Genomic DNA, 15,707 nt, shown 5'->3' with positions numbered 1-15,707 from the left:
TTCCGGGGTCCTGGGATCGAGTCCCTGCGTCAGGTTTCCCACAGGGAGGCTGCTTCTCCCTCTGCCTATGTCTCTGACTCTCTCTCTGTGTCTCTCATGAATAAATGGATAAAATCTTAAAAAAAAAAAAAAGAATGGAGGGACCATGGGATGGTTTAGTGGTTAAGCATCTGCCTTCTGCTCAGGGTGTGATCCTGGGTCCGGGGATCGAGTTTCACATCAGGCTCCCTGCAAGAAGCCTGCTTCTCCCTATGCCTACATCTCTGCCTCTCTCTGTGCCTCATGAATAGAGAAATATAATCTTAAAATAATAAATCAAGAATGGGGTCTCTATTTATTCTCAAAATGTTTTCTCCCTCTTTTCCATGAAATGTTGACTAGTCACTATATTTGGGGGGCAGATCATCTCCCCTTGTGCCATTTATTTTCAAAAACAGAAATGAGAATTGTGAGACCTGGGTTATATTGAAACAAAGCATTAGCTCTCAAATGCCACCCATGTCTGTGTAGACACACCCCTGACTAGACACACACTAGCCACTGGTCTAGACAGTTGGCCAGTGTGCAGCTGCATTCACTCTGAAAGGTCTATGATGACACATCACCATGGTGATGAGAAGTGCACCTCTGCCTTCCTTTCCAACTGTCACTCTAAGCTGAGCAATTCAAATCTGTGAGTGAGTTCTCAGTTTTCCACCTAGCATCTTTGAAGATGGGTAATCTGAATTGTTGCTGCTGTAGTGGTAGGTTCCTAAAGATCTTCTGAATGCTGTTTGCTACCAGCTAGATAGTTAACTCTTTCTCCAACTAATTTTCTCATCGTTTAAAATTTCCTCTCTCTAATTTGTCATCCAGAGTTATAAATATGTTTCATAGTTTTGTTTTATTCCATGATTTCTAATTTTGGTTGTTCTACCGAGCTAGCTAACCTAATTTTTTGTCTCTAGAAAAATATATTACTTCCTATTATATCCTGCACCCCTCACTTGTCACCACTATGTCGTCATAGGCAGAAAATGTGACAATGTCTATTTTAAGTTTTTTTAAACCTCCAAAATCATATTTTCAAATTATTCATTCCAGACATTTATTGTGAATCCAGAATGGTTGATATGGAGGGTTGTCATTTTTATTTTTTTAATTTTTATTCTATGTATATTTTTTAAATTGGAGTTCGATTTGCCAACATATAGTATAACACCCAGTGCTCATCCCATCCAGTGCCCCCCCTCAGTGCCTGTCACCCAGTCATCCCATCACCCCGCCCACCTCCCTTGCCACCACCCCTTGTTCGTTTCCCAGAGTTAGGAGTCTCTCATGTTTTGTCACCTTCTCTGATATTTCCCACTCATTTTCTCTCCTTTCCCCTTAATCCCTTTCACTATTTTTTATATTCCCCAAATGAATGAGACCATATAATGTTTGTCCTTCTCCGATTGACTTACTTCACTCAGCATAATACCCTCCAGTTCCATCCACATTGAAGCAAATGGTGGGGATTTGTCATTTCTAATGGCTGAGTAATATTCCTCAGGTATTTGTCCTTTTTAAAAATATGCCTTCCCTATATATATACTCTTTATGCCAAAATGGGTATTGAGTTCAGTATTTGGGGGGACATATTGCTTCATTCATATAAATAGTTGTCCAAAAGAGACTCTGAGAATATGAGAGTCTATGTGTCAATTTGTGACCCCCAAACACACATTCACTTTTATACCTTGAGTGTTATCTGAAATTACATTTTACAGAGATATCAGTTATATACTACCACTCTTCCCATTCGGCATCCATGAGGTGTGAAGGTGAAAATACAATATTTTTCTCTCAGTTAACCCAATGAATAGCCAGTCTTTCAACATTCGGTGAAAGACAGGTAATTGGTTAATGAATTGACTTAATGGCTGATAGATAACCAAGTACATAGATTGTTAGTAATGCACAAAGAAAAATAGGTGATGTACATATGAGTAGAGAAATGTCATTTTATATATGTAGATATTGCATACATTTGTATATAGGATTGTCATTTGAAAACAGAATGAGTCTTCATTAAAGTGGTTTTGATGTAATTTGTTTCTTAGTTCTGACCTTTTTTCCAGATCTCTTTCCAAAAGTGAAACTATGTTTTTTTCTGACTTGCCAAGGGTCTCAGGAACTACTATTTTGTTTTGAGGCACTTATATTTGTGTGAGGAATAAATAATTCATGATGACATTGTTTGACATGTTTTAAAACGCAAGGCTTTATGATAGTGATCCTTCCTTCCTGTACGCTGGTATTCATCTCATTTGATATGCTGACCATGAATCAGGCAACTGGATCATTTTAGAGAAGAATCATGTGTATTTTTGGTCAAGGACCCCAGAGAATGGATTCAGGAAGTCATTCATATATTTTTTTTATGCTTCTGATTCTGTCAAAACTAAATTATGTTGAGGCAAAATGCTTATATTTAGGCAAAGCAGCTGTGTGTTACAAGGCAATGGTCTGGGAACTCAGACTCCCAGGTTTGAATCCAGCTCTGGAACTTGTGAAATTGTGAGATATCAGACAAGATATATACCCTCTAATTAACCTTCCTGACCACTTTCTATATACTGTGTACTTTCCATACATACATCAATTCATTCAATGCTCATCACACACATATGGGATGGTTTGTTGACTCTCCCTCCTCCTCGAGTGAAGAAACAGAGGCACAGAGATGAGGTTCATGAACTCTGAATTAAGGAGCCAGGATATGAACCCAGCTGGTAGTCCCAATGCTCATGCTCTAATTACTGAGCTGAACTGTAGTGATTGCTCAACCATGGGATCATTGGTTACTGTGCAAAGGAGCTTTAGCATCTGTATGTCAGGAATTATGTGATCCAAGGGGAATCCCAACACTGTCTACCATTACGGGGTAGTCTCAGTGGTCAGATTGCCAGGGAAGCTCTTGAGCCATAAAAATACAGATCTTGACATGGTAATTAATATGAAAAGGAAATCCAAAGCACGGTCAGTTCAAAGCCAGGGTTCTGGTCAGTTCAAAGATTCTGAGAGTTTGGAGGCACCATTTAGGACACCCTGGTCAAACTCTTGTTAGTTTTGGGCTACTCCTCAGCATCTGACCTCAATCTGGTCAGAATTGGGGAATTTCTTTCATTTGATGGCATTGCCAGTATGAGTGAGCCCTCATAATACTGAAATCCTGTGAGTCTACCATTGGGGCACTGAAAAGTAAGACTCAGAGTATCAGTTTATGGTTAGCTTGGTATTCACTATCCTCATTGCTATTCCTGTACAGCTGAGATAGAGAGATGGTCAGTGTCATGGCATAGTCACTTTTCAGGACATGACTCTAATATAATAAGAATTGGAAGCATAGTGGAGGGTTCCTGGCTGTTTCAGTCAGGGGAGCATTTGACTCTTGATGTCAGGGTCATAATTTCAGGCCCCATGTTTGGCATGGAGCTTACTTAAAAAAAAAGAATCAGGGGCATATTGTAGTATATTAATAACACTATCACCATCAGCCCTAAGAAATGATTGAATGTCATCAACTACTTAATTTAGGGATAGTAACCAGTAAGAACTCAAACACTCATGACCAGTATGGTGTCCATCATTCTTGTTTTGACATTCTTTTCCAGATGGGTCAGGGAGTGTCCGTGATCAAGTGGAGCCTTTGCTCCTTTTCTCTCCCTTAATTTAAATCCAATGGCCAACATATATTACATCATAATTTTCAGATTTAGAGTTCAATAATTCATCAGTTGCATATAAAACCCATTGTTCGTCACATTCTGTGCTCTCTTTAATGCCCATCACCCAATTACCCTATCCCCCTACCCACCTCCCCTCCAGCAACCTTCAGTTTGTTTCCTATAGTTAAGAGTCTCTCATGAGGGTCATCTGGGTGCCTCAGTCAGTTAAGGATCTGCCTTCGGCTCACGTCATGATCTCAGGGTTCTGGGATCCAGTCCCGCATCAGTGAGGCTGATGCAAAGCAGTGAGGAGCCTGCTTCTCCCTCTCCCTCTGCATGCCACTCTGCCTACTTGTACTCTCTGTCAAATAAATAAATAAAATCTTTAAAAATACAAAAAAAAGAGTTTCTTATGGTTTTCTTCCTCTCCGATGACTTCCCATTCAGTTTTCCCTCCCTTCCCCTATGATTCTCTCTGATTTCTTATATTCCACATGAGTAAAACCATAATTTTCTCTGATTGACATTTCACTCAGCATAATATCCCCCAGTTCCACCCACGTTGATGTAAATGGTAATTAATCATCCTTTCTGATGGCTGAGGAATATTCCATTATATATATATATATATATATATACCACATCTTTTTTATCCATTCATCTGTAGATGGACATCTCAGCTCTATCCACAGTTCAGCTATTGTGGACATTGCTGCTATGAACATTGGGGTGCAGGTACCCCTTCGGATCACTACATTTGTATTTGGGTTAAATACCTAGTAGTGCAATTGCTGGATCATATTGTAGCTCTATTTCTAACTTCTAGAGGAACTTCCATATCATTTTCCAGGGTGCCTGTACTTTTTCTGATATTTGCAAATATCTTTTTCTATTCTGTAGGTTGCCTTTTAGTTTTGCTGACTGTTTTTTTTTTCTTGTTTTGCTGTGAAGAAGTTTTTTACCTTAATGAAGTCCCAGTAGTTCATTTTTGCCTGTGTTTCCTTTGTCTTTGGAGATGAGGAAATCCCGTGTCCTTTGTCTGGAAAGAAGTTGCTGCACCAAGGTGGAGGAGGTTGCTGCTTGTGTTCTCCTCTAGGATTTTGATGGATTCCTGTCTCACATTTAGGCCTTTCATCCATTTTGAGTTTATCTTTGCATATGGTGTAGAGAATGATCCCGTTTCATTCTTCTACGTGTGGCTGTCCAATTTTCCTAGCACCATTTATGGAAGAGACTGTCATTTTTCCATTGGATACTCTTTCCTACTTTGTGGAAAATTAGTTGACCATAGAGTCGAGGGTCCATTTCTGGGTTCTCTATTCTGTTCCATTGATCTATGTGTCTGTTTTAATGCCAGTACCACACTGTATTGATGATTACAGCTTTGTAATATAGCTTGAAGTCTAGAAATGTGACCCCCCACTTTGGTTTTCATTTTCAACATTCCTCTGGCTATTTGTTGTGTCTTTTTTACATTTTTAAATTTAAATTCAATTTGCCAACATATAGTATAACATCCAGTGCTCATTCCATCAAGTGCCCTCCTCATTGCCTGTCACCTAGCTACCCCATCCTCCCACCCACCTCCCCTTCTGCAACCCTTTGTTTCCCAGAGTTAGGAGTGTCTCATGGTTTGTCTCCCTTTCTAATGTTTTATTTGGGGTTATTTTGAGGTCATTTCCATACAAATTTTAGGACTCTTTGTTCCAATCTGTGAAAGCTGCTGATGTTTGACAGGGATTGCATTGAATGTGTAGATTGCTCTGGGTGGTATAGACGTTTTAGCAGTATTTATTTTCCAAACCATGAGCATGGAACTTTTTCCATCTCTTTGTGTCTTCCTCAATTACTCTCATAAGTGTTCTGTAGTTTTTAGAGTACAGATTCTTTACCTCTTTGGATAGGTTTTTCCTAGGTATCTTAAGGTGTTGGTGCAATTGTAAGTGAGATTGATTCCTTACTTTCTATTTCTTCTGTCTTATTGTTAGTGTATAGAAATACAACTGATTTCTGTGCATTGATTTTTAATCCTGCCATGTTGTTGAATTCCAGTATGAGTTCTAGCAATTTGGGGGTGGGGTCTTTTGTGTTTTCCACATAAAGCATCATGTCATCTGGGAAGAGTGAGAGTTTGACTTCCTTTTTGCCTATTGGAATGCCTTTTATTTCTTTTTGTTGTCTGATTGCTGAGGCAAGGCCTTCTAGTACTATGTTGAACAAAAATGGTGAGAGTGGGCATCCCTGTCATGTTCCTGACCCTAGGGGAATAGTGCTCAGTTTTTCCCATTGAGAATGTATTTGCTATGGGCTTTTCAGAGATGGCTTTTATGATATTGGGGAATGTTCCCTCTATCCCTACACTGTGGAGAGTTCTAATCAAGAAATGATGCTATATTTTGTCCAATGCTTTTTCTGCATCAATTGAGAGGATCATATAGTTCTTGTCATTTCCTTGATTAATGTGATCTATCACATTGATTGATTTGCAAATGTTGAACCACCTTTGCTGCCCAGGAATAAATCCCACTTGGTCATGGTGAATAATCCTTTTAATGTACTGTTGGATCCTATTGGCTAGCATCTTCGTGAGAATTGTGGCACCTATGTTCATCAGGGATACTGGTCTGTAATTCTCCTTTTTTTAAACGATTTTATTTATTTATTCATGAGAGAGACACACAGAGAGGCAGAGACTTAGACAGAGGAAGAGGCAGGCTCCTCGCAGGGAGCATGATGTGGGACTTGATCCCAGGACTCCAGGATCATGCCCTGAGCCAAAGGCAGACACTCAACAACTGAGCCACCCAGGTGTCCCTGTAATTCTCATTTTTGATGGGGTCTTTGGTTTTGGGATCAAGGTAATGCTGGCCTCATAAGATGAGTTTTCCTTCCATTTCTATTTTTTGAAACAGTTTCAGAAACATAGATATTAGTTCTTCTTTAAATGTTTGATAGAACCCCCCTAAGAAGCCATTCAGCTCTGGACTCTTCTTTATTGGGAGAGTTTTTTGATTACTGCCTCAATTATCTTGCTGATTATGGGCCTGTTCAGGTTTTCTATTTCTTCCTGTTTCAGTTTTGGTAATTTGTAATTTCCAGGAATGTGCCATCTTTTCCAGATTACCTAATTTGCTGGCATATAGTTGATAATAATGTTCTTAAAATTATTTGTATTTCCTTGGTGTTGGTCTTGATCACTCCTCTTTTATTCATGATTTTATTAATTTGAAAATTAATAAAATTTCTCTTTTTTTCCTTTTTGATAAGTCTGGCTAGAGGTTTATCTTACTAATTCTTTCAAAGAACCAGCTTCTAGTGTCATTCATCTGTTCTACTGTCCTTTTGGCTTCTATTTCATTGATTTCTGCTCTATTCTTTATTTCTCTTTTTCTGCTTAGTTTAGGCTTTATTTGCTCTTCTTTCTCCAGGTCCTTTAGATGTGCAGTTAGTTGTGTTTTTGAGACTTCTCTAATTCTTGAGAAAGACTTGTATTGCTATGTACTTCCCTCTTAGGACTGCCTTTGATGCATCCCAAATGTTTTGAGCAGTTGTGGTTTCATTTTCATTTGTTTCATGAATTTTAAAATTCTCCTTTAATTCCTGACTGACCCATTCATTCTTTCATAGGATGCTCTTTAACATACACATTTTTTAGTTCCTTCCAAATTCCTCTTGTGACTGAGGTCAAATTTCAAAGCACAGTTGTGTGAAAGAGATCGGAGTAATCCCAATCTTTTGGTATCAGTCGAGACCTAATTTGTGACCCAGTTTGTGATCTATTCTGGAGACTGTTACATGTGCACTCAAGAAGGATGTGTATTCTGTTGCCTTAGGATGGAATGCTTTGTGTATATCTGTGAAGTCCTTCTGGTCCAATGTGTCATTCAAAGCTCTTGTTTCCTTGTTGATCTGCTTAGCTGATCTGTCCATTGGTGTGAGTGGGGTGTTGCAGTCCCCTACTATTATTGTATTATTCTCAATGTGTTTCTTTAATTTGGTTATTAATTAGCTTATATACTTGGCGAATCCCAAGTTAGGAGCATAAATATTTATAATTGTTAGAGCTTCCTTTTTTTTTTTTTTTTTTTGTTAGAGCTTCTTGTTGGATAGATCCTTTAAATATCATACAGTGTCCCTCTTCATCCCTTACTACAGTCATTGGTTTAAAATCGAATTAGTCTGATATGAGGATTGCTACTGCAGCTTTCTTTTTGAGGTCTAGTAGCATGATAAATGGTTCTTCACTCCCCCACTTCAAATTTAGAGGAGTCTTTGGGTCTAAAATGGGTCTTTGGTAGACTGCATATGGATGGGTCTTGCTTTTTTTTTCTGATTTGATACTCTGTTTCTTTTGAATGGAACATTTAGACCATTTACATTCAGAGTACCTATCGAAAGATATAAATGTAGTGTCATTGTATTACCTGTAAAGTCCGTGTTTTTGTAGATTGTCTCTGTTTCTTTCTGGTCTATGTTCCTTTTGGGCTCTCTCTTTGCTTACAGGATCCTCTTTAATATTTCTTTTTTTTTAAAGATTTTATTTATTTATTCATAGAGACACACAGAGAGAGAGAGAGAGGCAGAGACACAGGCAGAGGGAGAAGCAGGCTCCATGCAACAAGCCTGATGTGGGACTCGATCTCAGGTCTCCAGGATCACCCCCTGGGCTGCAGGCGGCGCTAAACCGCTGCGCCACCAGGGCTGCCCTCTTTTTTTTTTTTTTAATCAGGGACTGCCCCCAAGAATGTGAAGTACCAAAATTTTTTTCTTTTTTTAAATTTATTTTTCTTTTTTTCTTTTTAAATTTTTTAATAAATTTATTTTTTATTGGTGTTCAATTTGTCAACATACAGAATAACACCCAGTGCTCATCCCGTCAAGTGCCCACCTCAGTGCCTGCCACCCAGTCACCCCCACCCCCCGCCCACATCCCCTTCCACCACCCCTAGTTCATTTCCCAGAGTTAGGAGTCTTTATGTTCTGTCTCCCTTTCTGATATTTCCCACTTATTTTTTCTCCTTTCCCCTTTATTCCCTTTCACCATTTTTTTATATTCCCCAAATGAATGAAACCATATAATGTTTGCCCTTCTCCGATTGACTTATTTCACTCTGCATAATACCCTCCAGTTCCATCCACGTCGAAGCAAATGGTGGGTATTTGTCATTTCTAATGGCTGAGTGTACATGAACCACATCTTCTTTATCCATTCATCTTTCGATGGACACCGAGGCTCCTTCCACAGTTTGGCTATTGTGGACATTGCTGCTATAAACATCCAGGTGCAGGTCTCCTGGCGTTTCATTGCATCTGCACCTTTGGGGTAAATCCCCAGCAGCGCAATTGTAGGGAAGATCTATTTTTAACTGTTTGAGGAACCTCCACACAGTTTTCCAGAGTGGCTGCACCAGTTCACATTCCCACCAACAGTGAAAGAGGGTTCCCTTTTCTCCACATTCTCTCCAACATCTGTGGTTTCCTGTCTTGTTAATTTTCCCCATTCTCACTGGTGTGAGGTGGTATCTCATTGTGGTTTTGATTTGTATTTCCCTGATGGCAAGTGATGCAGAGCATTTTCTCATGTGCATGTTGGCCATGTCTATGTCTTCCTCTGTGAGATTTCTGTTCATGTCTTTTGCCCATTTCATGATTGGATTGTTTGTTTCTTTGCTGTTGAGTTTAATAAGTTCTTTATAGATCTTGGAAACTAGCCCTTTATCTGATACGTCATTTGCAAATATCTTCTCCCATTCTGTAGGTTGTCTTTTAGTTTTGTTGACTGTATCCTTTGCTGTGCAAAAGCTTCTTATCTTGATGAAGTCCCAATAGTTCATTTTTGCTTTTGTTTCTTTTGCCTTCATGGATGTATCTTGCAAGAAGTTACTGTGGCCGAGTTCAAAAAGGGTGTTGCCCGTGTTCTCCTCTAGGATTTTGATGGAATCTTGTCTCACATTTAGATCTTTCATCCATTTTGAGTTTATCTTTGTGTATGGTGCAAGAGAGTAGTCTACTTTCATTCTTCTGCATGTGGATGTCCAATGTTCCCAGCACCATTTATTGAAGAGACTGTCTTTTTTTCCAGTGGATAGTCTTTCCTCCTTTGTCGAATATTAGTTGACCATAAAGTTGAGGGTCCACTTCTGGATTCGCTATTCAGTTCCATTGATCTATAGGTCTGTTTTTGTGCCAGTACCACTGTCTTGATGGGCACGGCTTTGCAGTACAACCTGAAATCTGGCATTGTGATGTCCCCAGCTGTGGTCTTCGTTTTGAATAGTCCCCTGGCTGTTCGGGGTCTTTTCCGGTTCCACACAAATCTTAAGATGGTTTGTTCCAACTCTCTGAAGAAAGTCCATGGTATCTTGTTAGGGATTGCATGAAATGTGTAAATTGCCCTGGGTAGCATGGACATTTTCACAATAGTAATTCTTCCAATCCATGAGCATGGAATATTTTTCCATCTCTTTGTGTCTTCCTCAATTTCTTTCAGAAGTGTTCTATAGTTTTTAGGGTATAGATCCTTTACCTCTTTGGTTAGGTTTATTCCTAGGTAGCTTATGCTTTTGGATGCAATTGTAAATGGGATTGACTCCTTAATTTCTCTTTCTTCAGTCTCATTATTAGTGTATAGAAATGCTACTGACTTCTGGGCATTGATTTTGTATCCTGCCACACTGCCAAATTGCTGTATGAGTTCTAGCAATCTTGGGGTGGAGTCTTTTGGGTTTTCTATGTAGAGTATCATGTCATCAGCAAAGAGGGAGAGTTTGACTACTTCTTTGCCAATTTGAATGCCTTCCAAGATCAGACGAGATCGGGCGCGTTCAGGGTGGTATGGCCGTAGACTTGAATGCCTTTAATGTCTTTTTGTTGTCTGATTGCTGAGGCTAGGACTTCCAGTACTATGTTGAATAGCAGTGGTGAGAGTGGACATCCCTGTCTTGTTCCTGATCTTAGGGGAAAGGCTCCCAGTACTTCCCCATTGAGAATGATATTTGCTGTGGGTTTTTCGTAGATGGCTTTTAAGATGTTGAGGAATGTTCCCTCTATCCCTACACTCTGAAGAGTTTTGATCAGGAATGGATGCTGTATTTTGTCAAATGCTTTCTCTGCATCTATTGAGAGAATCATATGGTTCTTGCTTTTTCTCTTGCTGATATGATGAATCACATTGATTGTTTTACGGGTGTTGAACCAGCCTTGCATCCCGGGGATAAATCCTACTTGGTCATGGTGAATAATCTTCTTACTGTACTGTTGTATCCTATTAGCTAGTATCTGGTTGAGAATTTTTGCATCCATGTTCATCAGAGACATTGGTCTATAATTCTCCTTTTTGGTGGGGTCTTTGTCTGGTTTTGGAATTAAGGTGATGCTGGTCTCATAGAACGAGTCTGGAAGTACTCCATCTCTTTCTATCTTTCCAAACAGCTTTAGGAGAATAGGTATGGTTTCTTCTTTAAACGTTTGATAGAATCCCCCAGGGAAGCCATCTGGCCCTGGACTTTTGTGTCTTGGGAGGTTTTTGATGACTGCTTCAATTTCCTCCCTGGTTATTGGCCTGTTCAGGTTTTCTATTTCTTCCAGTTCCAGTTTTGGTAGTTTGTGGTTTTCCAGAAATGCGTCCATTTCTTCTAGATTGCCTAATTTATTGGCTTAGCTGTTCATAATATGTTTTTTAAATCGTTTGTATTTCCTTGGTGTTGGTAGTGATCTCTCCTTTCTCATTCATGATTTTATTAATTTGAGTCTTCTCTCTCTTCTTTTTAATATGGCTGGCTAATGGTTTATCTATCTTATTAATTCTTTCAAAGAACCAACTCCTGGTTTTGTTGATCTGTTCCACAGTTCTTCTGGTCTCGATTTCATTGAGTTCTGCTCGAGTCTTTATTAACTCTCTTCTTCTGCTGTGTGTAGGATCTATTTGCTGTTTTTTCTCTAGCTCCTTTATGTGTAAGGTTAGCTTTTGTATTTGAGTTCTTTCCAGTTTTTGAATGGATGCTTGTATTGCGATGTATTTCCCCCTCAGGACTGCTTTTGTTGTATCCCAAAGACTTTGAACGGTTGTATCTTCATTCTCATTAGTTTCCATGAATCTTTTTAATTCTTCCTTAATTTTTTGGTTGATCCTTTCATCTTTTAGCAGGATGGTCCTTAACCTTCATGAGTTTGAAGTCCTTCCAAACTTCTTGTTGTGATTTAGTTCTAATTTCAAGGCATTATGGTCTGAGAATATGCAGGGGACGATCTCAATCTTTTGGTATCGGTTCAGACCTGATTTGTGACCCAGTATGTGGTCTATTCTGGAGAAAGGTCTATGTGCACTTGAGAAGAATGTGTATTTAGTTGCGTTTGGACGTAAAGTTCTGTAGATATCTGTGAAATCCATCTGGTCCAGTGTATCATTTAAAGCTCTTGTTTCTTTGGAGATCTTGTGCTTAGAAGACCAACCAGTGTAGAAAGTGCTAAATTGAAGTCACCAAGTGTAAGTGTATTATTATCTAAGTATGTCTTAACTTTTGGTTATTAATTGATTGATATATTTGGCAGCTCCCACATTCGGGGCATATATATTGATGATTGTTAAGTCCTCTTGTTGGATAGATCTTTTTTTTTTTTTTTTGGATAGATCCTTTAAGTATGATATAGTGCCCCTCTTCATCTCTCACTACAGTCTTCGGGATAAATTTTAGTTTATCTGATATAAGGATGGCTACCCCTGCTTTCTTTTGAGGACCATTTGAATGGTAAATGATTCTCCAACCTTTTATTTTCAGGCTGTAGGTATCCTTCTGTCTAAAATGAGTCTCTTGTAGACAGCAAATAGATGGGTCCTGCTTTTTTATCCAGTCTGACACCCTGCGCCTTTTGATGGGGTCATTAAGCCCGTTCACGTTCAGAGTTACTATTGAAAGATATGAGTTTAGTGTCATCATGATATCTACTCAGTTTTTGTGGATTGTTTTTGTGGATTGTTCCATTGGATTTCTTCTTAAAGGGGAATTTTAAGAGTCCCCCTTAAAATTTCTTGCAGAGCTGGTTTGGTGGTCACATATTCTTTCAGTTCCTGCCTGTCTTGGAAGCTCTTTATCTCTCCTATTCTGAATGAGAGCCTTGCTGGATAAAGTATTCTTGGCTGCATGTTTTTCTCCTTTAGGACCCTGAATATATCCTTCCAGCCGTTTCTGGTCTGCCAGGTCTCTGTGGAGAGGTCTGCTGTTAATCTGATATTTCTCCCCATATAAGTTAGGGATCTCTTGTCTCTTGCTGCTTTAAGGATCTTCTCTTTATCTTTGGAATTTGCAAGTTTAACTACTAAATGTCGAGGTGTTGAACGGTTTTTATTGATTTTAGGGGGGGATCTCTCTATTTCCTGGATCTGAATGCCTGTTTCCCTTCCCAGATTAGGAACGTTTTCAGCTATGATTTGTTCAAATACATATTCTGGACCTCTGTCCCTTTCGGCGCCCTCGGGAACCCCAATTAAACATAGATTTTTCTTCAGCCTGAGGAAGGCTGTCGCTTATTTCCCTTAATCTATCCTCATTTTCTTTTGTTTGTCTCTTTTTTCCTCAGTTTCCCTCTTTGCCATCAATTTGTCTTCTATGTCACTCACTCGTTCTTCCACCTCGTTAACCCTCGCCGTTAGGACTTCTAGTTTGGATTGCATCTCATTTAATTAATTTTTAATTTCTGCCTGATTAGATCTAAATTCTGCAGTCATGATGTCTCTTGAGTCCTTTATGCTTTTTTCTAGAGCCACCAGTAGCTTTATAATAGTGCTTGGCCTTGTGACATTGAATTGTAATCCAAATTTTGTAACCCTGTGGGAGAGAGGACTGTTTCTGATTCTTTCTTTTGAGGTGAGGTTTTCCTTGTAGTCATTTTGCTTGGTGCAGAGTGGCCAAAAACAAGTTGTATTGGGAAAAGGAGAAAAAGAGAGAAGAGAAAGAAGGAAAGAAAAAGAAGAAAAGAAAAAAGAAAAAAAAAGGTGAGGGGAAGCAAACAGAAATAAACAAACAAACAAACAAACAAAAAAACAAGGGGGAGTATCCTCTGATTCTGTATACTGTAAATCCCTCGACTTCCCCTGGAACTTTCCAGTGCTGCTTGGTTAATAATTTGTTTTTCCCCTGTCCATCTAGCTGGTCTTCTGGGGGAGGGGCCTGCTGTGCTGATTTTCAGGTGTTAGCACCTGGGGGAGCTGTTCAGCCCCCTGCCTGGTGCAGGGCTCAGTGAAAGATGTTTAAGCTGTTTATCCAGTGAGGCCACTGTGAGGCTCAGTGGGGGTTGTTTACCCTGTGAGGCCCCAGGAGGAACAACCCCAGTGGCTGCGGCCAGCTCTCCAGCCCTGGAGTCAGCTCCCTCAGTAACTACAGAACTCTCAGTCTGCAGGGGCCTGGATGCTCCGGGGGCGGGGCCGCTGATCTGCTCAGCTTGGGGCAGGAGTGTCCCTGCTGTCCTGTGCCCTCCTGGCTTCTGCCTGTCCCTGGGGGAGGCCGGATCCTGGGCTGAGCCTCCGCACCCTGGGCTCCCGGGCCTGCGCTGCTGGATTCGTGCTCCCGGCCGCGCAACCCCCTCCGTGTGAGCTTCTGCCTCTGCTGCCAACGAGATGCTCCCGGGGCCGCGCAGCCCTTTTTAATATTTCTTGCAGGGCTTGTTTAGTGATCACAAATACTTTTAGTTTTTTGTGTGTCCTGGAAGCTTTTTATCACCCCTTCCATTCTGAATGGTAGCCTTGATGGATAAAGTATTATTGGCTGCATGTTTTTCTCATTTAGTACCCTGAATATATCATGCTAGCCCTTTCTGGCCTGCCAGGTCTTTGTTGATAGGTCTGCTGCCAGTCTAATGTTCCTACTCTTGTATAAAAAAGCTGATATAAACACACTTGGGCAGTTTTTTTTGTGTGTGTGTGGACAGACCCAGGAGTGAGAAGGCTGGATTATTCTACAAGACTGTTTATCCATTTTACTGATATTTAAGAAGAACCAGCTTTTGTCTTGGTTTTGTTGACTTTATCTGAGACTTTTCTGTTTTCAACTTCATTGATATCTGCAATAAAGTTATTTTTTCTTTTGCTTGCTTTATATTACATTACTTTTCTTTGTCTTGTTTCCTAAGGCAGAGACCTATTCACTTTAAATCTTTCTTTTTTTCCAACATGTGGCATTTAGTACTATAAATTCCCCCAAGCACTGCCATACCACAAATTTTTGTCAAATTATATTTTCATTTCATTTAGTTCAAAATATTTTTAAGTTTCTCTGGAGATTTCTTCTTAGACCATTGTGTTATGCAAAAATATATTTCTTTTAAAAAAGATTTTCTTTCTTTCTTTCTTTCTTTCTTTCTTTCTTTTTTTTCTTTCTTTCTTTCTCTTTCTTTCTTTCATAGAGAGCACAAGCAGCAGGAGCAGATCGCACAGGGAGAGGGAGAAGCAGACTCCTCACTGAGCAGGGAGCCTGATGTGGAGCTTGATCCCAGGACTCCAGGATCATGACCTGAGCCGAAGGCAGACGCTTAACCTACTGAGCCACCCAGGCACCCCCAGAAGCATATTTTAAAATCTCCAGATATTTTGGGATTTTCCAATATTTCTTCCTGTTGTTGATTTCTAATTTAATTTCACAGAGGTCTGAGAGCAGTTCTTGTATTATTTCTATTCTTTTAAATTTTTGAGCTGGGTCCTATGGCCCTGCATGTTGGGGTTTTTTTTGGTGAATGTTCTATAGGAGCTTGAGAAAAAAATTGTATTCTGCTAGAGAATCTTAGCTCCAGTAAAACTTGCTTCCCTGAATTCCCTTTTCTGTCTCCTGGGGGCCATGCATTGCCCTGTGTCCTCTCCTCTATTATGGAGCCCAGAAGAGTGTTTGATTTTTCAGTCTGTTGGGGCTTTTTCTTGCTGTTGGGATGGAGAGATGATTTCTATGCTCCCTGAATGTGGAACCCTCTACTTTTGTTTCCACAAGTCTTCACTCTCCTCTTCTGAAATGTGTCTTGAGTACAGCATAT

At 39.8% G+C, this 15,707-nt stretch overlaps 1 protein-coding gene across 3 annotated transcripts in view; it reads left to right on the top strand.

Moving 5' to 3' along the window:
- Positions 1-592: 592 nt before the first annotated feature.
- LOC144300003 (uncharacterized) overlaps positions 593-15,707 on the top strand; it is a 34,600-nt gene continuing 19,485 nt past the window's right edge. For 2 of the 3 annotated variants that reach the window (XR_013366668.1, XR_013366669.1), the window contains exon 1: positions 593-743. Coding sequence is in view for 1 of the 3 variants with exons in the window: in XM_077875968.1 (XP_077732094.1) it covers positions 713-743 (31 nt within the window). In the remaining 2 variants the exon portion in view is untranslated. The remainder of the gene's footprint in view (positions 744-15,707) is intronic. The other variant, XM_077875968.1, reaches the window with a different exon arrangement.

Source organism: Canis aureus, chromosome 27 (genome assembly GCF_053574225.1).
Source record: "Canis aureus isolate CA01 chromosome 27, VMU_Caureus_v.1.0, whole genome shotgun sequence".
NCBI classification, from domain to species: Eukaryota; Metazoa; Chordata; class Mammalia; order Carnivora; family Canidae; genus Canis; species Canis aureus.
This window is presented reverse-complemented; position numbering and strand designations above follow the sequence as displayed.